The sequence below is a fragment of the Podarcis raffonei genome, chromosome 10 (assembly GCF_027172205.1).
Source record: "Podarcis raffonei isolate rPodRaf1 chromosome 10, rPodRaf1.pri, whole genome shotgun sequence".
NCBI classification, from domain to species: Eukaryota; Metazoa; Chordata; class Lepidosauria; order Squamata; family Lacertidae; genus Podarcis; species Podarcis raffonei.
The window spans coordinates 28,188,785-28,214,553 of NC_070611.1; the positions used below are offsets into that span (position 1 = coordinate 28,188,785).

The 25,769-nt window shown below is 47.0% G+C and overlaps 1 protein-coding gene across 1 annotated transcript; it reads right to left on the reverse strand.

Annotated features, from left to right (window-relative positions):
* Positions 1-1,227: 1,227 nt before the first annotated feature.
* Positions 1,228-14,304, reverse strand: DBX2 (developing brain homeobox 2). Its single transcript, XM_053404755.1, has 4 exons — positions 13,441-14,304; positions 7,031-7,126; positions 2,654-2,835; positions 1,228-1,856 (listed from the first exon to the last, which is right to left on the reverse strand). The coding sequence occupies exons 1-4, from the start codon at positions 13,724-13,726 to the stop codon at positions 1,509-1,511; spliced, it is 912 nt and encodes a 303-aa protein (XP_053260730.1). The 5' UTR covers positions 13,727-14,304; the 3' UTR covers positions 1,228-1,508.
* Positions 14,305-25,769: the final 11,465 nt, after the last annotated feature.

The window sequence follows — 25,769 nt, forward strand, 5'->3', positions numbered from 1 at the left end:
TTCGTATAGTTATGTTTTTACCTCTATCTTCAGTACATTTTATTTTATTGCTATGTCTAGTGGCTGATGCAAATAAAGATTCTTCTGATCAAAAGGGTTAGGAATCTCTTTATAGAGGATTCTCTGTGTATCCACCAAACCACAGTTTCCAGGGTTCTTTGGGGAAGACAGGACAGGAAATTGGTACAAAACTGATATAAAATTGTAGCATAAATAGGCTCTCAGGTTCTTTTTTTGTTGTTGTTTTGTCTCATCTACCATTGCTTGGCTCTCTGGTATCTTCTTAGCCATGACTGAGTTTACTGCCAGAACTTAGATTCTACCACCATATCTCACCTTAGCCCCACAACATCTACCACATTATCTATGACAAGTAAAGACGATAAGCTGATATCATCATGCATTATAGGTTTTATCGCTTCCCTAATGACCTTTAGACGAGGTATGGGGTATGGAACACTTCGTCACATGGCAGCTTCTACTTCTAAGATGGTCATATTGCACTTATAAAATTGACCTCCTCATACGGCAGTGCAGTAAGGCATTCTTAAAACAGGCAGCCACAACATGGCTGACTTTTTCAACATGCAGAGAATGCCAGGGCCATACCTCCTGCCACTCTGTGGTCTAAACCTCTTGGGCTTGCTGATTGGGTCGGCAGTTTGAATCCCCACGACGGGGTAAGCTCCTGTTGCTCTGTCCCAGCTCCTGCCAACCTAGCAGTTCGAAAGCATGCCAGTGCAAGTCGATAACTAGGTACTATTGCGTCAGGAAGGTAAACTGTGTTTTTGTGTGCTCTGGTTTCCGTCACAGTGTCTGTTGCGCCAGATACTGTTTAGTCATGCTGGCTACATGACCCAAAAAGCTGTCTGTGGACAAATGCCGGCTCCCATGGCCTGAAAAGTGAGATGAGCGCTGCAACCCCATAGTCGCCTTTGACTGGACTTAACCGTCCAGGGGTCCTTTACCTTTACTTTTCACCTGCTTTATAAATGATTTGATCCTCTGTCACAGGAATGGGGAACCTGTGGCTGTCCTGATGATGTTGGGACTACAGATCCCCTCATCCCTAACCATTGGCCATGCTGACAGGCGCTGATGGGAGTTTGAGTCCAACAACACATGGAAGGAAGGCCTCAGATCCCAGCATCCCAGCTTTAGAGAAGACATTAGCGTTGTGAAATGTTGAATTAATTGGTCTGGAGAGAATGACCACAAACACTCCAGTTGCATGTTGTGTGTACCACCATGTATTCTGAACTTCACATTCAACTTTTAAAGTTCACTTACCATCAGTTCCTTCCTACTTCACTTACAAGTACTGTTCAAGGCCAGAAGGCACATATGAGGGAAGACAACTGACTAGGGAATCTTTCTTATAGCATTAGTTTTTGTCAGCATGTTACATTTTTGTTTTAGCAAATGGCGGAGTATAGAAACTAATTCAGTGTCCATATAAAATACAGTTAGTCTTGTGGGAGGAATCATCCTCAATCAATGGTCAGTTATCATTTTGCTCCATCAGTTTCCCCCACCCCATATGATACAACGTCCTTCTCTGTGCTGTCTTGTTCTCGATACAAATGTAATGTATCAGGAGAGGAGTTTGCTCTTGTAGGTATCTGCAAGCTGCTTCTGCCATTCTGTCTCTCTGAATGTTCCGGGAGGCTCTGCCATCTTGTACCTGACTGCTGTTGAGCTATTTCCCAAACAGGACATGGCGAGGAGGTAAAATTCAAAGATTTGGAAAGGTAGGTCTCTTGAAGACCTTCCTCTGGCAGGCACCTGTTTGACAGCACTTCTTTTTCTTTGGAGTTTCGCCATTTCATCCTTCGATTTTGAAACCAGATCTTGACCTGTTGGTGGGGTAATTCGACACTATTATTGTTGGTTTCTTAAGATAATTCCACCTACCATATGCACCTTAATAATATAATAACAACTCTGGGCAGCTTCCAACAAAATATTAAAATACCGTAATACATCAAACATTAAAAGCTTCCCTAAAAAGGGCTGTCTTCAGATGTCTTCTAAAAGTCTGGTAGTTGTTGTTCTCTTTGACATCTGGTGGGAAGGAGTTCCACAGGGCGGCTGCCACTACCAAGAAGGCCCTCTGCCTAGTTCCCTGTAACTTGGCTTCTCGCAGTGAGGGAACCGCCAGAAGGCCCTCGGCGCTGGACCTCAGTGTCCAGGCAGAATGATGGGGTGGAGACACGCCTTGAGATATACTGGACCGAGGCCTTAAGTTTTTCATTCCCCTCTCTGAGCCTAACCAAAAGCCACCCTTACGTACCAAGATGAACTCCACTTTAGGAGGTTAACAAAACCCTGTTATACTTCTGCTCAAACAAGGAACAGAGCAGAGGCACTGGCGGAGGAACAGGAGTGCAGAGGGAGCAGACTGCCCCCCAGCACCACTATTCCAGTAGGCCATTGTGGTGCCCCCCCCCAGACACACACTGTGCACCTCCCCGTGCGCGCACCAGGTGCCATGCCCCTCGGGCACGCTACGCCCTTGCAGACGGATGCCACGCCCCCGGGGACGCCAGCCACGCCCCCACCTGCTCTCCACCCCTGGTAGCAGAGCAATGCAGCTTCGCCACTGAGCAGAGGTTCAGAACACAGCTGACGAGGTACCAAACCTCTCTGTTACCTGTGACTCTTTGAGACCCAGATTGAGGGCCAGTTTCTTCCTGTCTGTTTTGCTGATGTATTTCTGCTTCTGGAACATTTTCTCCAAAGCTTTTCTTTGATCTTCAGAAAAAACAGCTCTTCTTAAAATGCCTCTCCGGGATCGGGAATCCTGGGTTAGAAGAGGCAGAACACTTTCCTGTCCTGCAGCAAGAAAAACGGAGCAGCGCACATTAGTGTCATTAATCCAATTAGCCAGATTTTGGGGGTGGGGGGGAATCCTGCATATAACTTGGCAGGCTAATTTCAAAGAGTTCCCATACTGCTATGTTTCAGAGATGCTGTTGCAGCACAATAAACTGCTGCAGATAAAGCCCATGCGACATATCTGTCCTTAAATATTACACCTCATTCTACAGCAATTGAACCCAGATGTTCTATGTGAAAAGGACATGCTCTGCCATTCAGTTACATCCCTTTCCTAAGTGTGCGTGATCAGAATGCTGGCCAAGTAAAGTTATTTGAATTAGGCCACAGTCTTCTAGAAAACTCTGGATAACTCACAAGATTCCTATAATCTCTGATTGGTTCAGATTAGTTCAGACAAACAGAACATCTAACCTGTTTTAACAGGAGTTATAGAGCTAACCACTACAAAAAATAAAATAAAACCACAAGTTTAAATCAGATCTTACATTCTGAGCAATGTTCTCATTGTGATAAAGAACTTTACGGATTCCCACCCCTCATCCCCGATCTACTGTAGGCAGAAGAATAAGCTCACCTATAGATCACAATGGTTTTGTCAGGACAAATCAGCTGCAACAAGCCTGCAGGCCTGTGCAGCTGAACTCCACCCTTGAAGGATGTAATACCATGTTGACACAAACGCTAATATGGTACCAAATACTTTTTTGGGGGGAAAGCCTCTCCTTTGCATTCTAGTATATGGTGATAAATGTCTCCTTAATCTGTGGAACAATCTTCATTTGCCTTTGTGGCAGAGACCACCTTGAAGGAGCGAGTAAAGGCTTTCGTCATGGTTTCCATTTTTTCCATTGCAATTCAATACGCTCTAGTTAAATGGACAATTAATAGGTCACTTCCAAAATAGTAGTGTATCAGTCCTGGTTAATAAACAATTGCCGCAGTTGATAATGGGCCCAGTGTATTCAGTGGGTGCCTGTATGCGCTCGGCTCAGCTCACTAAATCCCTTTTCAGGTAGACAGGGTTATATGGGAAGATGAGCTAGAATGAGTCTATAAAAGTCAGTTTCATTCACTGCTTTATTTTTCAGTCAAGTGCTTTAAATGGTGTCCAGAAATCCTCGCGGAATGTGAGACAGGAGAAAAGATCTGCGCACAGAACCCCGCTTTATGGCCACACAAAAGGGCAAGTGACCCCTGGCCCGGCCCTTTCAGCCCAAAATGGTTCCTAAAGTTCATCGGCACAGTGAAAAATGGTGGTGAGGTCGCGTGTGGATGAGTAAAGTGAAAGTGGCAATTGGTCACGGCGCTGTTGCCCATTGTGAGGTAGCTGGGCCCATGTAAAACGCTCTGTGGGAAAGTGTCAGCTCCCTAAAGAGCGGCTCTGAAACTTGCAGCTCATTAAACTGGCAGCATTTACTGCCTCACTTGTCAAGAATCATTCGACTTAGCAACTGGCCTCCTGAAACATTCATAAAGAAGCCTCTTCTACCATCGCCCCCCCCCCAACCACCTAGGCAGCCGCCTCCTAGAAATCTGTCACTAGCACAAGGAGATCCTTCCAGCAGCCATATCTTCCAGCGTGGATTTAGATTATTGCTTGGGGTCTTCCCGTAGGCATCGGGATGTTGAACTGGATTTATCTGGCTTATTTGATTTATTTTCAATATTCAAGGGCAGCTTTGCACCATAGGTGGTGACAAAGCAGTTTACAGAGCGATCAGTAAAACAATCCATCAATCAAAACAGAGAAGTGTTCAAAACAAACAGAAAGCTCGTACCTAAATCTACTGTACTAGCCTACCTAAATCTACTGGACTAGCGTAGGTGGCACTGTCATCTAAACCACTGAGCCTCTTGGGCTTGCCGATCAGAAGGTTGGTGGTTCGAATCCCCGCGATGGGGTTAGCTCCCATTGCTCTGTCCCAGCTTCTGCCAACATAGCAGTTCAAAACTGCACCAGTGCAAGCAGATAACTGACAAACTGGAACGTGTCCAGAGGAGGGCAACCAAAATGGTCAAAGGCCTGGAAACGATGCCTTATGAGGAACGGCTAAGGGAGCTGGGCATGTTTAGCCTGGAGAAGAGGAGGTAAAGAGGTGATATGATAGCCATGTTCAAATATATAAAAGGATGTCACATAGAGGAGGGAGAAAGGTTGTTTTCTGCTGCTCCAGAGAAGCGGACACGGAGCAATGGATCCAAACTACAAGAAAGAAGATTCCACCTAAACATTAGGAAGAACTTCCTGACAGTAAGAGCTGTTCGACAGTGGAATTTGCTGCCAAGGAGTGTAGTGGAGTCTCCTTCTTTGGAGGTCTTTAAGCAGAGGCTTGACAACCATATGTCAGGAGTGCTCTGATGGTGTTTCCTGCTTGGCAGGGGGTTGGACTCGATGGCCCTTGTGGTCTCTTCCAACTCTATGATTCTATGATTCTATGAAATAGGTACTGCTGCAGCGGGAAAGTAAACAATGTTTCTGTGTGCTCTGGTTTCCGTCACAGGGTTCCATTGCACCAGAAGCGGTTTAGTCATGCTGGCCACATGACCTGGAAAGCTGCCTGTGGATAAACGGCAGCTCCCTCGGCCTGAAAGCGAGATGAGCACCACAACCCCATAGTCGCCTTTGACTGAACTTAACCATCCAGGGGTCCTTTACCTTTTTATCTTGTTGGATCTAAATCTACTGGACTAGCCTGAAAATTATGTCATCAAAGTGGTATAAAATGAATTAAACTCATAGAAAGTTCCTCTTCAGATAAAAGACTTGGGCGGGACGGAATAGTACAATCAAGTTAGTTTGCAGTTACTATGTGGGAATAATTTCAGAAAAACCATGGGCTGTGTTCACACCATACATTTGAAGCGCTATGATACCACTTCAAATAGTCATGGTGTTCCTCAAATAATTTTGGGAGTTGTAGTTTTCTAAAGGTGCTTGGAGTTTTAGGAGACCCCCCTCCTCCGCCCACCTATTCCCAAGGTGGTTTAATGATTAACCCCTTTCACAGGGAACTCTAGAAACACTAAGAGCCAGTGTGGTGTAGTGGTTAAGAGCAGTAGACTCGTAATCTGGTGAACCGGGTTCAATTCCCCGCTCCTCCACATGCAGCTGCTGGGTGACCTTGGGCTAGTCACACTTCTCTGAAGTCTCTCAGCCCCACTCACCTCACAGAGTGTTTGTTGTGGGGGAGGAAGGGAAAGGAGAATGTTAGCCGCTTTGAGACTCCTTAGGGTAGTGATAAAGTGGGATATCAAATCCAAACTCTTCTTCTTCTTCTTCTACCTACCTAGAAGCACATATCTAAAGCACTGGAAATGCTTAACAAAAACAGCAAAATCTGAATAGCTTTGAAATAGGGATGGGATTCAATCAAATGAGTGAAACAAACTCTTATACTGAGCAAATGACCATTTACTCCACCTCCACCCTATTATCTGCTGATACATGCTGTTTCAGGAATCCTAACAGTACAAGCAGTCGTGGTAATGATGACAACTTTAATTTGGTGTGAAATTTCTTCTAAATTTCTCTGCTGCCTTTGTGAGCTGTAATTTGTAATTTTGTATACACACCTATTTGTGTGTTTTCATATTTGACCAAACAGAAAGAAAACTTTTTAAAAAGGTATTATGCATACATTTTCAACTCCTACCGACTTTAATAAGGAGATTTTTCCATATGTAGAACTCTTCCACTGATAACTGGGACTTAAAAATCTTTGGCGCTATAATACCCCAAGTTTAAAATGTGGAAAAGATGTCTCTTTTCAAAAACAGAATCCTTATGTTTCCTAAGAGTTAGGTTTTGGCTTGTTTGTTTGTTTTTTTAATAAAAAAAAAAGACTGGCATTTTGTTTTTGCATTTCCCATTTACGAACGACCATTGATTCAGGCCTTGGAAGCAAATTGTGGATCTTTTCCCAATTCTCTGAAAGCCAGATGCCTCCCTTGCTTGGCACTTTCTCTCAATGGGGTTTAAAATCTCTCACAATTACTCAGTGTACTGAAGTCTGATAAATCTTTGGAACCCTTCTGAATGGAATTGCTGTGATTTTTACAGAGGCATGAGCTCTTTGCCATTGCATCACCAATTAGGTTTTTTTTCTCCCCTCTTCCCAGCGCACATTAAATCCTGCTGCTTTGGTTTACAGAATAACTCAAGCATTACTGATGAAGCATAAAAACTTACTTGGAAAAGCAGTGGGAGATGCAGGGTGTTGACAGGACCCACCGCAGCACGTCGAATAAACTGGCGGGGCTCTCAAGAAAAAGGGCTTCAGAAGAGCTGCAAACACAGGGTTGAGTCCAATGAATGTTGCTGGCATTCACAACACTTTTAAGTATAGATAATGCTACAATAGAAATCTATTAAAGCCAATTAGCGTTTCGCCATTGCTTTCTCGGTAAAAAGTGGATTCTGTCAGGCATCCACTGTGACGGGAGCCGCGTTTTTTTCTGCCTAAATGCAAACACTGAGAAATGATAAGCCATCTCCTTGTGCAAGAAACTTTATCAAAATCTGTTTCATCTCATTAATTGCTTAAAAATATAACCAGTTGAACCCTCCATGCACATTTATTTGCTGGCAGTTATTTGGTCAATCGTACACTTGCTTAGGTTAAGTTCCATGATTCATTAATGCTTCTAAGAAGCATTGGCTGACGTTATCTCCAGTTTGATAACTAATTTTACAGAATAGCCAAGCAGTGGCTGTTTTAAGCCACCGTGCTATTTACTCTGTATAATTTTAGTGGCTCTAAAATGCCATCGTTGTGGGTTAGCAAATGTGTTGCTCCAACCACACACAGGTTGTTTGAATACCCACCGATCGCATTTTAAATCTCAGCCCTAATATAGAATGCCTAGAAACAATGGTTCGCTCCAATGAAAGGGGCTATTTGCATGCCAGTCGTTTGTGCAGTGTGACTTGCCACGTGGATCAGGAAATGTTCTCCATGGCACTGCGAAGTGCAACCCTTTCTTGGACGATTGCCCTACCTGCACGGCAAGCCGTTGCATGCTAATGGCTCGCTGCAGACAGATTGAAGGGTCTCCGCTCAGCTGCTTCACAGGCACCAGCCCAGAAATCTCACTGTGCTTCCCTTCATCCGACTCCCAAAATAAGGATGCTTTAGGATGAGGCACCAAATTGTTGGAACTGATTGCAGGAGCACAAGTGGTGCTTCCTTGCCTCTTCCAAATACCCTCCCCCACTGTATTCACCACATTTCAAAAGCAGTTTGAGCTCCAGTGTGGGAAGGCAGCTGACAAGATATTTGCCAAGAGTGACTTCTCTGAGTTGTGCTGATTTGAGTTTCCATTTTGGTCCTCTTCCCTTTGCCACGCATGTAGAAGCCACTCAGGAAGATGCCTGTTACCAACGTGATGATCAGCATAATGGAATTATGGCTGACTGTGTCTGCAGTACAGTGGTACCTCGGGTTAAGTACTTAATTCGTTCCAGAGGTCTGTTCTTAACCTGAAACTGTTCTTAACCTGAATCACCACTGTAGCTAATGGGGCCTCCTGCTGCTGCCGTACCGCCAGAGCACGATTTTTGCTCTCATCCTGAAGCAAAGTTCTTAACCCGAGGTACTATTTCTGGGTTAGCCAAGTCTGTAATCTGAAGCGTATGTAACCCGAGGTACCACTGTAAATAAATACTCCAGCAGTTGTTTAAAGCTAAATTTCCATAGAAGAAATAACATTGGCGCGTGCACCTGGAATAAAAAGTTAGGGCACATAGTGAAGGTAAACCAGGGCAGATAACTTTATTAGCCATTATCAGCGAAAGATCTTCAGTGTGAATTATCAGCAAGCAGGAACCATCTTGTGATATCCTTTGGGAATCCTTAAGACAAACTTGGCCCTGCCTGCTTCTGCCACACCTTTCAGATGTTGAAGGAGGAAATCCCGAATCAATACTTGTCCCATCCACCCCAAGTGTTAAGACTCAGGACATTGAGGGCTCGTGGACACTTGAATTCGTCCCATGATTTCTACGTATGGGAATGAGTTGATTTTATTTAATCCCACTGCTGCCCCTAGGACAAGTGTCAATCCGCAGAAAACCCGACTGATGTCTGTTCCAGTTCAACACTAAATGGCAGGTTTTCCCAGGGAAAGAAAAACCTCTCAGACCTGTTTCTAGAAATCGTGAGACAAATGGAAATGCAGATTGTGAGAATGTTCAGGGTGGCAGGAGAGGATATATTGTTTATTAATATCCTTCCTAACTTGTGCTAGCAAGTTCCTTCATGTAGCAGAGTTACACTCCCCCTTCTTACATGCACAGCAGATAGCTGGTTGCAGGCTTGTGTAAGCCTCTCTCTATTATACAATTCAGTCTGTCTATGATTGAATTGTGCGTTTCTGGTAAGTTCCCTTTAATCCCTCTTAAAAGAATAAAGATACAACAATCTTATTTAAAGTCAATAAAATAAGTTTACTCACATCAGTTCACAGTTGGATTCCTGAAGGCAGACTTAGTTACAAAGATATACATGTGGATCTACCCTATATGGGGAATAGTCCCAGTGCTTCTGCTAGCTGAGAGCTAGCAGAGCACTCCTAGCTAAAAAGCTGGTCCAACGAAGAAGGACGTGAAAAAGAGAGAGTGCGCTGCGTGACTCGTCCTTTTATTACCTGGACAGGTAAGGTCACACCCACTTCTAGTCACATGCAAGGAAGGATGTTCCAGCCCAGGAGGAACAGGAAGTTTCAAATGGCTGGACCAACATCCCCTTGCATGTCCACTCTAGGAAAACAAGAAATGTTGTATTGACTGCTCCCAGTGGATTACATCCCACATAGATGAGCCTTGAGCATAGGATAGCAAAGCTATTCACCACATGGTTCCTGGAACCTAGCCTGTGGCAGAAAAAAGGAAGAGGACTTGTTGCCCTTTTGCCCTTTTTGCAAGGGTGACTCATGCTGTGCCAGGGGAAGTGGCGAAAAGACTTCTCAAAGTGCTCACATTCTGACAATCCCCAGTCACAAACTACGCCTGGCACCTGGCTAATTTTGAAAGCTGGCCCTTAGTGCATACTTCCAGCAATCCGCAGAGTGGTTCCTTTCCCTGACCCAGGCCCTAAGATCTGATTGGCAAGCCTAAGGACCCCTCCCCCTTTCATAATGATACTTCTGAGCATGATCTACATGCACTGCTGTGATGCTGTGACCAATCTACTTCACTATGTGATGCCACCTTGTCTCAAACTCCCCTTCCGATAGGATCAGTGTAGAGCTAAAAGAAGAAGAAGAGCAAGTCACTCTCCATCAATTTGTTCTGCAGGCAAAACCTTCCTCCTTGCAGATGAAACATCCCTTAAGCAATTGGTTGCTCCTGTACCACAGCCCTGTATTGGGCAAGTGCCTGTCAAGCCAATCCAGGGAGGGCTGGCAAAATGGCAGTGCAGACTTCCATGTAGCCCTTTCTGGCCTTGCCCCCTGCCAGTGTGCGCATGGATGCAACACACCTCTGTGTGCTCAGCCTGATGTCCTGACTTCTTTTGGTGCAGATGAAATGCCATCCCTGACTTCATGCGTCTCACATTAGCTTTAAGATGGTGGGAAGCCTGTAGCCTCAGAGGCATTCTTGGACTCTTATAATCAAATGGCCACATGTTTCCAAACAGATTCCAAAAGAGTAGACCTGGCATTTTTGACCTAGATCCTAATCTCTTCGGCGGGGAGAGTTGTGGAAATCCTTTATGGAGTGAAGCTCCTTCATGGGGTGAAGAGTTAGAATGGATGGATTTAAACCCATTGGAGATGCTTGAGAGTCCCATGGACTGCAAGAAGATCAAACCTATCCATTCTGAAGGAAATCAGCCCTGAATGCTCACTGGAAGGACAGATCCTGAAGCTGAGGCTCCAATACTTTGGCCACCTCATGAGAAGAGAAGACTCCCTGGAAAAGACCCTGATGCTGGGAAAGATGGAGGGCACAAGGAGAAGGGGATGACAGAGGACGAGATGGTTGGACAGTGTTCTTGAAGCTACCAGCATGAGTTTGACCAAACTGCGGGAGGCAGTGGAAGACAGAAGTGCCTGGCGTGCTCTGGTCCATGGGGTCACAAAGAGTCAGACACGACTAAACGACTAAAGAACAACAAGCAGGAGTTGGAGAACCTGTGGCCCTCCATATGTTGGAGCTGGTCCACTGGAGCAAGTGGGACACTATCTGAACCAACCACAGTCTGCCCTCCTCCAGCCCCTGCCTGCCTGCCTTCTTACGGTACTTACAATGAGTCTAGGCCCTGGCAATCTGTGTCCTCCTCAGTCTCAGCTCTTACCTGGTAAAACTCAAAGGGGGGGGGGAGCATTAACAAAACTAGAAGTAGTTGGCTCCACCCGTCGTTGACTCTGGCGCCATCTACTGTTGGCCTCCCTGCTTTCTTTGCTACTTGCCTCCAGATATTGCTGAACTAGTCCCATGATTCCTGACCACTGCCCATGCTGGCTGGTGTTGATGGGGATTCAACAGCCTGGAGGGCACTGTGTTCCCTACTCCTGATGCACTGAGTAAAGAAGTCCACGGCCATTGAAAAGTACTGTATGCTATGCCCAGTAGAAAACCCAGGGTAAGACTTGGCAATGTTTAAAATAACGTTCCCCCAAACTGCACCCACAAAGAGCCCATTCTGCTCTCATCTAATTGGCAGTCGGGCTCTCATGGAAGCCAATTGCTTGCAGGCTTGAGAACAGAAATAGATGAGAATCAACAACTAAGACAGGCTGCAAGTCCCATGACATTTATTATACAGCAGATCTGCCAAAAGCCATTTCACAGTTCCAAGTGACTAAACCTGAAGTAGAGCATGCATTTCCACAGATGCTTCTGACAGGGCCTTTCGGCTTTCGCAAGCTTGAGAGTCTGTTCTTATTTAAACACACACACCAGTTCTCCAAGCGCCTCTACCAAAGGATTCTAAGGATTCAGTTGTTATCTATCACCACAACAGCCTCCAAGTCTTTCTGGTGGGCACTTCTGAAAAGTTAAGCTCAGGAACAGGCAGAAGAAATTACGTTGGAACTGTCCCAGATAGACAGGTTTGTACTCGGACAGCTGCTTCCTGACATATCAGCTCTCAAAGTGGGCCTCTGAATACGTTTATGAAATGTGGCCTGCCATGGAATGAGCTACCTCTGGATTCCTTTCAGTGGAGGATAACTTCCACAGCAGAGTTCCAGAGTCTCAGGTCTAAGTGAAGCCCTTCAGGCCCTCTATGTTGCCATTATAACGGTGGCAGAGGGTCCCGCCGTACCTCCCAGCGGCGGTGGAGGGTGTGCTGCCTTTCCCTGCAGCAGCGGATGGTATGGTGATTTATTGCACAGCCCTGCAACCCCCTCATCTCCATGGCTAGGGTGAGCTAGGTGGCAAAACATCATGCCTGGTCTGGTCCCAAGAAACACAAACCAGCTGACTAGGGTGACATGCCTGGTGCAAGCACTTCCATAGAGATACATTCATCCTGAATGAATAACCAGAGTCCTGGATACAGTGGTACCTCAGGTTAAGAACTTAATTCATTCTGGAGGTCCATTCTTAACCTGAAACTGTTCTTAACCTGAAGCACCACTTTAGCTAATGGGGCCTCCTGCTGCTACTGCGCCGCCGCCGTGTGATTTATGTTCTCATCCTGAAGCAAAGTTCTTAACCTGAGGTACTATTTCTGGATTAACGGAGTCTGTAACCTGAAGCGTCTGTAACCTGAGGTACCACTGTAGTAGCTAGAGCAAGAGGAAACTGGAAGGGTTCATAAACTGGTAGATCCGCAGGGGAAATTGCTGCTTACTGGTGGAAAGCAGGTGGCTCACACAGGCCTGCTGCTCCCAAGTTGCATGGCATCCCAAAGAGATCACCCCACAAATACTACGCATAATACACATTTAAACCCCAGTGCTCACCACCAACGCATATGGAACAGCTACCACCCCGTATTACTTACTCACGTTCGCTAATATTACTGAGTTTTTAAATATATTTGGGGGAGGGGGTATGGGTACTGGCATAGTTATTTTATTGAAGCTACCTGAAATCGTTGGATTAAATAGCCCAAGGAAATACACTGCTTTTTTAAAAAAATACTTTTATTCTATCAAGCGGTGTATAAATTTTATGAAACCAATAAAACAGAAATCGATCGATAGAGATCCATCTTCTAAGACGGAAGGGGGGGGAGAGACGATAAAGGCGGTGCGTTTCCGCGTTGTTTCAGAGCGCAGACTTAACAAGTGCGAAGTCGAGAACCGGATCCGGTTCGGATCCAGGGAGCGGCTTTTCGCTCTTGCGCAGCTGACACCGAGCGGGCGGCGGGGTTCGAGAGCGGGAAAGCCTTTTGCACTTCGCGGAGAGCGAGCAAGCGGGACTCCGGGTTCTGCGCCAGCAAGACGCGAAAGTTCGAGTCCCGGGTTTGCGCTCCCGCGCGCCGCTTCCAGCCGCAGAACCCGAAATGATCGAGGGAGGAGGAAGCGCGTGGATCTGCCGCTAGCCCAAGATCGAGCAAGGGGATCCTGAGCAGCCGGGATCGCTTTAGGCGGAGAGCGGGTTGGGGACCGGGGAAGCCTGCCTGACTGCCTGCTGGCTTGGCTCACCTGTGGCTGAGGACGCAAAGCTGCTTTCTCTGTCCGCCGTCGAGGCGCCCGGAGCGGGGAAGGGCCAGGGGCTGCTGATCTGGGCGGCGGCTGCCGGGCACAGCTTGAGCGGGACGGGCGCGGCGGGCAGGTCGGCAGGACCCTGCTGCGGAGCCGCCCCGCCGCCGGCACGCAGCAAGTTCTCGATCAGGAAACTTTTGCCGAAGTTGCCGAAGCCCGGCGGGGCGGGCAGGCTGAGCAGGCCAGCCGAGCTGCCGCAGGGCCAAGCCAGGGCGCCGGGAAGCATCGCCGGGGACGGGAGGCGGCAGGAGGGGGAGCCTGACCCGGATCCGACGCCTTGGCACACACACACACACACCCCCGACGATCAGCCTCCTGCCGGCACCTCAGACGGGATCCGTAGAGGGAACCGCGCGTGTCCCCATTCCACGCACCCACTTTCTAGTCCTTGGAGAGGGGTGGGGTCCGAGAGGGGGGTGCTCCTTCCGTGCGCGATCGACGTGTCCCTCTCGCGCTCTGCGGAAATCCGACGCGGCGGACGAGAAGGTGTGTCCGGCCTCATTAATTACGTCCAGGAGACTTAAGGAGTGATGGACAAGGGCGACAAAGCAAGCGCGGATGGGGGCGAAGAGCTGGGCGGGGGCGCCCTCCGCCATTGGATGGGCATGGAGCCTCCTCGAAACCATTGGATCGCCGGGTCCCCCTTCTTGGCCGGCGCTGAAGGGGCTTCCCGGTTCCTTATGCGTGCCCCTCCAATGCTCACCCCTGGCAGAGAGGCTGTGTCCCCTTCCAGATATTGCCCAGATTGAGCCGGTGAGGGAAAGGGAGCTGTGACTACTCCCTGATTGCTCTCACCCACTCTGCGCCCATCCACACCTTGGCTTAATGTGGATTGTGAACCCCATAGGCATGGGCGTAGCCAGGATTTATCATGTAAGGGGGGCGAGAGCCAGGACACCCACCTGTCATCATTCTCAGATTCAGCATGAAATAACTCAACAACAGTTGTTTTAAATTACGCTCAGAAAAACCTGTCCAAATCTTTCTACAATTTCTACTTTTAGTTAAGTGTTTTTATTTACTTGTTTAATTTAGGGGGTGCAGCTGCTTCCCCCTTGGCTGAACCCATGCCTTTAGGGCTCCTTTAATGCCCCCTTCCGTTTGCCACTGCCCCCCACTTTCTCTTCCCTGTACAGTGGTACCTCTGGTTACATACTTAATTCGTTCCGGAGGTCCGTTCTTAACCTGAAACTGTTCTTAACCTGAAGCACCACTTTAGCTAATGGGGCCTCCTGCTGCTACCGCGCCGCCGCCGCGTGATTTCTGTTCTCATCCTGAAGCAAAGTTCTTAACCCGAGGTACTATTTCTGGGTTAGTGGAGTCTGTAACCTGAAGCGTCTGTAACCCGAGGTACCACTGTATTCGGATTGTCTATGCAATCAGTGTAGCTCTCCCGGACAGATTGTCAAAGGGATCTCCGGATTTAGGGAGGGGAAAGTGGGGGACAGCCGGGGATGGGGGGCAAATGCCCTGTGGCTGAGCTGGGGTGTCTCGCAGAAGTGTAAGTGTATGCTCCAAGCTTATTGTGGGATGCACAATGGAGTCATCACATGTAAAAAGGTGTTGCGAAAAAACAATACCTTTTATTGGGGAGAATTCTAGCAAATCTCTAAAGGGACAGTTCCATGGTCATTAAAACAAAAAACAAAAAACCCCATCTGTTTATTAGTTCCTTCAGTTCCTTATTGAGTCTGTTTGTGGGGAAGCGATAACCAAATTCTGACTGTCTTCCAGGTTCCTCAGACCACTTTCAAGCCCTTTATCCAACATGGGCCATCACTGGCTCCCATTTTTGAAGCTGATTAGAATTGCCGTTGGCATCTGTGCCAACTATTGCGCATTCTGCGCTATTTGCCAACACCAATGCATTAAAAAAATCAAACCTGATCTATTGGGAAGGATAACATTAACCATGGTTGTGTTACAACAAAAGTTGTTAAATTGCTCTGAAAATATCAGACATAATTATCATTATGCTGCACTAGGTAAAACTTTTTGAAAGCGCTTCTGTTGAGAAAACTATTTAGGAGATGTTGCAGTTATTTTTTTAAAGCTATATGTGTGGTATATATTTTTTCATCTCACTGCTCCTTAAAAGTGCAAGTATTTTATGGTTTGGGCTCTGGTACCAAAGTAAGATACCGTATAATCTCCTAATCATGCTTTTGTAAGAGAACTAGGTGGTGTTTTGTTTTGTTTTTAATACATTTGCTTGTTATTAAACAGTGGCGTAGCGTGGGTTGTCAGCACCCGGGGCAAGGCAAGTAATTTGCGCCCCCTAACCCGTGGATTTGCGCCCCCTAACCCTACAGATCTATGCCTATGAATGATGGTGTCTCTCTCTCTCTCTTTCTCATATTCCAATTGATTCCCATTTCCGCCGATCGATCCCCGAAGCTCTCACCCAGCGAAATTCGTGCGTAATTACGCTTCGCCATCCCTAATCCTGCCGCTTCCACCGGGAAATGACGGTGCATTTCTCCTCTCCAAACTTTCCCCGGCTCTTTGCCGGCCGGCGCAGCCCTTTTGGCTACGAGCTCCCCTCCTTCTCTGCCCGCTTCCGACCCCACCTCCCCATCCAGCCTCCCTACCTCCTGAAAAAAGGCGCCGGCGCCAAGCAGGACACCCCCCGTGGCCATCAGAGAGAGGCGGGGCCGAGGGATGCGAGCCAATGGGCGAGGCGGGGCGGGGTAGGTGGCCACGGGGGCGGGCGCTGCCGCAGTCCTCAGGTGGGCAAGGTAGGAGCAGGCGGAGGCTGGCCGGCCGCTCTGACAATAGGGGTGGGCCGAGGGCACGACGCGGCTGGGCCCTCTGGACTCGCGCCCCCCCGATGTTGCGCCCGGTGCGGCCGGCACCCCTGGCACCCCCCACTCTATGCCACTGTTATTAAATAACATGTTAGAAAATATGATTTTAAAAAAGAAGCTAGTCACAGCCAAAGCCTGTATCTGTGGAATATTTGTGGAGGGGTTGAGGGAAAGGAATAACTTTTTTTATTTTATTGCATTGCATTTATTGCTTTTATATCCTCCCTTTTCTCCAAGGAGTTCAATGTGGTGTACATGGTTTGCCCCCTCCTCATCGATTCCCTACAACAACCCTGTGAGGTAGATTAGGCTGAGAGGCAGCAGCTGAAGCAAAGTCACTCAGTGAGTGTCATGACTGAGAGGGGATTTGAACCCGTGTCTTTCAGGTCCGAGTCTGACACTCTAACCACCACATGACTCTCGTTTCATCTATTTTTTCAGCTCTTTACTGAAGGTAGTTTTCGGCGTTAAGTCCAGATTGAAATTCTGATTGCATCATAACACACAGCAATTCCACTTTTTTATAGCTCAGTTCCCTCAGTCAAATTCTGTGGCATTTTGCTAATGCGGCACGTCATCCAAATCTGCAAAGCCCGTCAAGAGGAATTTGCCAGAGAAGGTCTTTTTTTGATATTTTGTTTTTCACAAAGAGCTTGTTGAGTTATATCAAACTGAGAAGGGAGCTAGGGCATGACCATGCCATCTATTCAATCTTTTTTAATTGTTGTTTAAATAAAAGTTCAGCCTTTACACACAGAGCCAACTAAATCAGGGTTCCCCTGCATGCCTAAGATTGGACAGCACCCTTTATAACAGGATCCCAATTGGAATAAAGCAATGTAGCTGTGAATGTGCATTCACAAAGCACCACAGGATGCTGTTAGAACAAGCTAACAAGCCACTCAGTGGGCCATTGCAGCATCACCCACTCACAGACAGACAGACACAAGAGTAAGAGACTGATCAGGCATTTCCTTTCCAAGTAATCATAAAGGTAAAGGTAAAGGGACCCCTGACCATTAGGTCCAGCCGTGGCCAACTCTGGGGTTGTGGTGCTCATCTCGCTTTATTGGCCAAGGGAGCCGGCGTACAGCTTCCGAGTCATGTGGCCAGCATGACTAAGCCGCTTCTGGCGAACCAGAGCAGCGCACAGAAATGGCGTTTACCTTCCCGCCGGAGCGGTACCTATTTATATTCTTGCACTTTGACGTGCTTTCGAACTGCTAGGTTGGCAGGAGCAGGGACCGAGCAACAGGAGCTCACCCAGTCGCGTGGATTCGAACCGCTGACCTTCTGATCGGCAAGTCCTAGGCTCTGTGGTTTAACCCACAGCGCCACCCCGTCCCACAGCACCACCCGCATCCCCCAAGTAATCATACCACATGCTAAACCCATACACCTTCTCCTCTTTCCTGTTCAGCATTAAAGTTTAAGGGACACTAATTTGAAACAGTGTACTCTGCATTACAATTCCTTCCAATTTGTCACAGTTTCTGTCCCCTTCAGAAACCCCATCCCACTGTTTTTGCAAAGTCTGCTACCAAACAGCCCTTTCCTACTGTTTATTTCTTCTCTAATCCTTCATTTTGACTGCAGTGCTAAACATGCTTGCCTTGGTGTAAGCCCCATTCAACACAATGGGACTGGCCTGCATCACTGAGACCTGGGTGGGTGAGCAGGTTGGTCTCAACCCAGCCATGCCCACCTGGGTACTCGGGGCAGCATCAGGGCAGACCTGAAGGTCGGGGAGAGTGAGTTTCTGTGGTCTATAGAAATTCCCTTTCTCCTGGATCTCTGTCTATAATTCCATGATTCTGTGATGAAGATTACCTCAACTTTCTAAGCATCTGAGTAGCCTTGTCTAAACAAGAATGTTTTTTGCAGGCACCGAAAAGTATACAATGAAGGCACCAGCTTGATCGCAATAGGTAGGGAGTTCCAAAATTGTGGTTGCTGCCACACTAAACAACTTGAATTCTTACAAATGTGGAACGGGTATTATGTGACACTTGTTAGCAGTCGGCTGAAGCATATATTTTTATTCTGGCTTTCAAATTTAAATATTTCTGCTTTCAAATACAGACCTGAGAACTGTGTGCCATTAAATTTACTATTCGCTTCTGGAATGGTCCTGTGAATCACTTTGCATCACTCACTTGTCCTTGGCTTCCTCTCACTCTTTACTTAATGCTCCACCGATATACCTGTAGCTGCTTGTCTACAGAGACAGCCTTGCAAACACTCGCCAGGCAGGAACTAGGTCATCTCTTTCAGCCCGTTGAAGAGACTCGAAGTTCCAGGAGTTAATGGTAGGTTCCAGTGCCGGATTTATGTATAGGCTAAGTAGGATGAAGCCTAGGGCCTCTAAATCTAAGGGGGCTCACCAGCCCTCCTGCAGTCTCCCCTCTCCCAAAATTGTAAACCCAAACTTCATGCAAGGGCAGGGCATCTCAGACCCAGCAACTATGAGACTCAGGGCTAGCCAGTGGGGCCCAATTTGAAGCATTGGGGCACAACTTGAATTAATTTTACTTGTAGGGCCCCAGTTCACAGCCAAAGTCTGCAAAATCTTATAGATATAAATAAAATCCATCTAGCTTGCCCTGGTGTGGGGGCCCCCTTAGGAGCAGCACGCGGGGCCCAATTTGGCCAAATTGCTCCAATTGCCTTAAGGTCAGCCCTGATGAGACTGTGCAGGGGTTGGACTGACAAGCCCTGCACCTTCTAGGTCCCTGGTGTCACTATTCAGAGTACAGACTCAAGGACTTGTTGTGGAAATAAGGGGGGCACTTATTGGAAATCTGTTTTGTCACCTCCCCCCCAAAAAAAACCCCGAGACAATGAGCCCAGCTACCTTTTATTCACAGTTGCATAAGCATTACACTACAGCATGGCCATAAAATTCTATGTTCAACTGCTGAAATATACACCCAATATGTAGCAATGGAGATTTATGTTACTGCTTTATGAATGAATACTGTGTTTTATGAATAGACTCTGTATTTTATGAATTACCTAAGAGCCACCAATAGGGAGCTCTAGAATCTGACAGCTAACTAATTGGGTACTACAAAACAGTGACCCTTATTGCTGAAAGCAGGTAACCAGCAGGGAATGCTTCAGCTCAGCCTTTGCACTGTTGACTGAATACTCCCTGCTGTGCAGATAATGGAGAAAGCTCGTAAATTGTATCCCTTCTGGCATCCTGGCCAACTCTATTACACTGGTGTAAACCCTGGTGCACCAGAAGCCCAGAATAGCAGCAAATAAAATCTGCTCATATGTCAGTGACTGATAAGACATGTCAACCAGTTCATCCAAAGTCTTCCTAAATTATAAAACTCCAAAATACAGGCCAAAAGAGAGCAGGTCTGGGAAGAGTGAGCCATACAATGGGCATCACCAGTGAAAAGGCCCTGCTCCATATAACTCCTGCCCTGTCATTTGATAGAGTGCCCACTTGCCCTCCTTCTTGACATGGAATGCTCTCTGCTGGAGTCTTCAGGTCCAGTACAAAGACCATAAGAAGGGAGAGCAGGGACCTTGAAGTTCCCAACAGCTGTTAAGCAAGCACACAGGTCACCTTTGTCACAGTCAGGACACCTATGTCCTGGCCAGGCCTGCACCCAACCTTGTTTTTATATGATCTTGTTTGTCCTCAGTAACCAAAATTATATTATCAACATATACAAGCAGAAAAGTTGTTTTCCTTCATTTGCAAGGAATTATACAAAACAAAGTGGCACTAGTAAAGAAAAGTTCCAGGGTGGCAACAGAAAGCAAACTAAAAATGCTTTTGCAGTTCATCAAAACTACCCAGCAATATCAAGTTATAGGAAAACTGGTGCTATTAACAGTAATCCTTCTAGTTGGTTAATTGGTCCGGCAACTTCCATGCACATGACGTGTGATGCTAATTATTTCCCCCAAGAGTTACAGTAAATGATAACTAATCAGAGGCAGCTACAGGAGAGCTATGAGATTCAGGTGAGGGTCAGATACCTTGTTAATCCCAGCAGGTATATAAGAGGACGACCCAGCATTCTCCTAAAGAGGAGAAGCCTAGCATAGAAGACTTGTGTATAGTATGCAGATCTGAAAGGGCCACAAAGGGTAAACCACCCTAAAGGTATGCTGAAGAGTTTGCTAAAACAGTCAAAGCAGATACAGCTGTTGTTAGTAACTCAGAGAAGGTTTGGGAACCTTAAGGTGTCCAAGAGTTCCAAAGTTTAACCTCAGAGGATGCTGAGCCATGGTAAAATGCTAGGCCACAAAAGGTTTACAAAGTTCAGTTATTGCAAAAGTTTTCAGTGTTAATTTTATGCATTTTTTAAAAATCACCATGGTATTTAACAATAATATCTTATGTCCTTTAGAGGAGAAATTGTGAATTGTAAAATTTTAAATACCTGTCATCATCCTTGGCTTCACTCAATTTTGTTCATAACACTCTTCCATTTTCTTCTAGTTGTGAGGGTGGGGAGTGGGGAGGGGCCTCACAAGTGGAGTAGCCTAGGGCCTCTCTTCATCTAAATCTAGCCCTGGTAGGTTCCCATTGTGAAATCATCCTTGCAAGGACTGAATTTAAAGTCCGATCCCTGCAGCTTAAGAAAAAGCCACTGGAAGAAAATGTGGGAGGGGATGGCATTAAAAAGCCATGCACCTAATGATCATTTCATTGACTCCATCAACCTTTGATTTTTATTTTCATATCCACCAAGCCCCAAAAGCACTAAACACTGGGAATGCAAGAAAGGAGCTGGGGAGGGTGAAAGCAAGAAACTGAGCACAACAGTTCTTGCTTTGGAACATCCACTTGGAAGTGATTTATTAAGCCTTGCTGAATAAGCCTGATTAAAATGCATAAACAGTTCTGAACAGTAAACAACCATGTCTAAGGATGAAAAAATGGGACCCGCATGCTGTGCATGGAAATTGCCCTTAACACCAGGGCCTATTGTTCAACAGATAGGAAGCCAAAGGTTGCTTGTAATCAAATTTGAAGTTTCCCATCACTTCCAAAAGAGCTGCTTCCTTGTGTAAATGTTTCAATTTGTTGTTGCTCAAAAGTGTTTCCTGACTTCTCCTCGCAGAAGCCCAGATTCCTTTTGATTGTCAGGTGGAAAGACAATTACGGACTAGCAGAGAGTTCGCTGGGCTTTTCTCTCTCTTCCCTAAAAGGTGAAGCAAATGTGCTGAAGACAAAGGTTCCCACAGGAATAAAAGACAAATAGCTGTGAAAGAAGAAGAAAGCAGACACTTGGAAAAGTTTAGCCTTTTCTTACTGTTTAAAAACCTAAAATGTAGGGAGAATACAATCTGCTTCTATATTATAAAGCCTCACGATTAAATTCTTACACTTAGATGCGTGGAGCAAAGAAAGACTTTGGAGGGGGAGGTAATAAACCTAAGCCAGAAACCATGTAGACAGGAATGCCTTTGTAGATAACCGGCTGGTAGAATATTTAAGGCTGGATAATTAAATAGCAATATGTATGTAAAAATATCTGTTTATGGCCCCTTGGAAATTATTTTAACATTTGTGTGGAATTTGGAGAGTAAGCCAAAAATTGAGACTCGTTAACACTGTGATCCTAAGCATGTTTACTCAGAAGTAAGTCCCACTGCATTTAGTGGATCTTACTCCAAAGTAACTGCGCATAGGAAATGGAGCATGTGCTGGAACCCTAGCCGTTCTCACTTTTGCATTCCAAGTTCTGTGTTACCTTTGGCAAAACAGGAACCACAGGCCTCCCTTGCCAGGATTATAATTTCCGCCTGTTCCCCATTTAAGATTACTACATTTTGATACTCAACAAGCAAGCGTTCCTTGAAATAGGGAACAGGTTGCAAGCCTAAGCAGGGCCCAACCCACTGAACTTCACAGGGCACAAGACCATATGCTCTCATCTTCAGGTTGGTCCAAGCAATGTCAACACTTGCTAGGCTAACAGGCCTTTGGTGGGAAAGCATGTAGACATGGACCCTTTCATCAGGTCTCTGGTCTGAGCAGGCAAAAGTCAAGTCCTTGGTACTATTGGGTCAGGATTTGGGTCAGAATTCCAGTTTCCCATGTAGCAGAAGGAACAAGAGAGAAATGCAGCAGATCTGATTTAGCACATTCTGAGTTAGTACACATTCCCATCTAATGCACATTCCCACCCCACAATAATACCATTACGTCTAGAATGTCAAATTACCAAAGTGGCAGCTGGGTGTAAACCAGCTCCCTTTATCCGTTTTATGTACCATATAAATTTTGGCTTAAATCAGTGACTTAAATATATCAAGTTACTGCTTTTGCCCCTTTGAAGGTCCTATTTCTGTGTCTTGCACAGCAGCAGCAATTAATTAGCACCAAGGCACTCTGATTAGTACAAACAAAATTGCAGGGAGAAATGAAGAGTACCTACGAGAAACCAAAGTTCTCATAAGCCCAGTCTACTTTTGAGGTAAAGAGCTTACTTTCAGATTAGATTATTCTTTCTGTTTTTTAATGTTATCTAGTTTATTTGGCTGAAGTTTACAAGTACAGAATGCAAGCTTTCTAAGGCATGTATTATATTAAATATGTATTGATAAGCATATTGCTGACAGGGATGCGGGTGGAGCTGTGGGTTAAACCACAGAGCCTAGGGCTTGCCGATCAGAAGGTCGGCGGTTCGAATCCCCACGATGGTGTGAGCTCCTGTTGCTCAGTCCCTGCTCCTGCCAACCTAGCAGTTCGAAAGCACGTCAAAGTGCAAGTAGATAAATAGGTACCGCTCCGGCGGGAAGGTAAACGGTGTTTCTGTGCGCTGCTCTGGTTTGCCAGAAGTGGCTTAGTCCTGCTGGCCACATGACCCGGAAACTGTATGCCAGCTCCCTCGGCTAGCAAAGCGAGATGAGCGCTGCAATCCCAGAGCCGGTCACGACTGGACCTAATGGTCAGGGGTCCCTTTACCTTTTTACAATGTGACTCTAGATGGCAATGGGAAGCCTTATGAAAAATTCAATGTATTTTTAAAAACGCTTTTTAAAAAAAGTATTTTCAGAACGGTTTTTATATCTGTGTAGATTCCACCCTGTAAAAAGGAAGAGAAGCAAAGGTGGCTAGTGGGGGAAAGAATGATTCTCACGAGGGGTTGAGCCTCAGAACTGCTCCCTTTAGAAATAAGCCAATGACTTGTTACATTATCTTGAGAAACTAAGGAGACCTGGTGGGTGGAACTGTGAATGAGTGCCTCTTTCTTTCCTCTTTACTAAAGCTGGAGTGAATGGTTTGGTAGTATTTAATAACCACATTGCTTTCATCTACAGTTACTACTTTATCCTAATTTAGTCAACTACAACTCGGCTGAAATGAGAGGAAGAAGAAGCATATTTTTGGCCCTAAATCTACCGTATTTTTCGCACCATAGGACGCACTTTTTCCCTCCTAAAAAGCAAGGGAAAATGTGTGTGCGTCCTATGGAGCGAATGCAGGCTTTCGCTGAAGCCTGGAAAGTGAGAGTGGTCGGTGCGCACCGACCCCTCTCGCTCTCCAGGCTTCAGGAAGCTATCCGCTAGCCGTGGGAGACCCAGCTCTCCCACGGCTAGCGGAGCGCTGCATTAATCCCGAAGCTTGGGGCGTGCGGAGCTCAGCACGCCCCAAGCTTCTGGGTGCCGGCAAGGTCTTCGCTAGCCGTCTAGACCTTGCCGGCACCCAGAAGCTTGGGGCGCGCTGAGCTCCGCACGCCCCAAGCTTTGGGATTAGCGCTCCGCTAGCCGTGTCTAGGCTGCGGATAGCAGCCTGCTTCCCGGAGCGTCGGGCGCCCTGAAAGCAGAGAGCCCGGCGCTTCGGGAACACACCCGCAGCCTAGGCAACCCTGCAGGAGGTACCGCAGGGATGTCTAGGCTGCGGATAGCAGCCTGCTTCCCGGAGCGTCGGGCACCCTGAAAGCAGAGCGCCCGGCGCTTCGGGAACACATCCGCAGCCTAGGCAACCCTGCGGGAGGTCCCGCAGGGATGTCTAGGCTGCGGATAGCAGCCTGCTTCCCGGAGCGTCGGGCGCCCTGAAAGCAGAGCGCCCGGTGCTTCGGGAACACATCCGCAGCCTAGGCAACCCTGCGGGAGATCCCGCAGGGATGTCTAGGCTGCGGATAGCAGCCTGCTTCCCGGAGCGTCGGGCGCCCTGAAAGCAGAGCGCCCGGCGCTTCAGGAACACATCCGCAGGGTGGGGAGCCCTGCAGGAGTTCCCCGCAAGGCTCCCCACGCTGCGGATAGCAGCCTGCCGAGGGCGCCCTGAAGCAAAGCGCCCCTCACGCCGGGCATACATCCGCAGCGTGGGGAGCCCTGCAGGAGTTCCCCGCAAGGCTCCCCAAGCTGCGGATAGCAGCCTGCCGCCCGGCGGGCGGGGCGCCCTGAATCAGAGCGCCCTTCGCGCCGGGCAGACATCCGCAGTGTGGGGAGCCCTGCAGGAGTTCCCCGCAAGGCTCCCCAAGCTGCGGATAGCAGCCTGCCGCCCGGCGGGCGGGGCTCCCTGAAGCAGAGCGCTCCGCGCGCCAGGCAAACATCAGCCAGCCCCACAAGCTCGGGGGACAGCAGGGAGGCGCAGCGCCACTATCCCGCTGTTCCTCGACCTGGTTCGGTTTCCCTGACCTGCTTTTGGGGGGAAAATAAAGGGAAATTTTTTCCCTTTATTTCCCCCCAAAAAAACTAGGTGCGCCCTATGGTGCGGTGCGTCCAATCGTGCGAAAAATACGGTAATTCTGTATTTGGTATATTTGCATCATTCAATAAAAGCACAAAGTGCTAAGATAAAATGATTTCAAATATGCAGTGTTTAGAAGTGTGTGTTTATAACATCTCCATTTGAAAAGTAAAATTACAGATGGTTCCATGATTACTTTCAATTAATGAATCAAAATAAAGTCTAATGTGCACAGAGAAGAGGAAGAAATATCTTATTCTGTCAGGGGACAGAACACGCTTAGGGCACAATCCGCTGGGAAGTTCCCCTACCCAAGAACAACTGAAATGTATTTTGTTTGGGTTTGCACAGATGGTCACAACTTAGCTCTCAGTCTGTAAACAAACTTTCAGAGCCTACCCAAATGCAGTGTTGTAGGAAAGAAAGAAAGAAAGAAAGAAAGAAAGAAAGAAAGAAAGAAAAAGATTCCAAACACCATCATTGGAAAAGGCCAGGTGTGATTCCCTCTTAAGCCCGTTTGATTCCTGAATGAAGCGGGAATTTCAGGAAGCTGAACTTCAGGACCAATGGAGATGCTGGTAAATGAATCTGGGTGACAAAGGATGAAATGGTGGATTACAAATGAGCACTCCCTTTAGTTAGCTTGCTAAATTGGTGTGCAGCGCTGGAAAAAGGAGAACAATGGCTGCCTCCTGACACCAGGCTGTTTGTCTGGTGAGTGCTCCTCATTGCAAATGTTGGTACTATGCGAGTATTTTTTTTTTATTTTTTTTGTCTTTCTATAAAGTCCT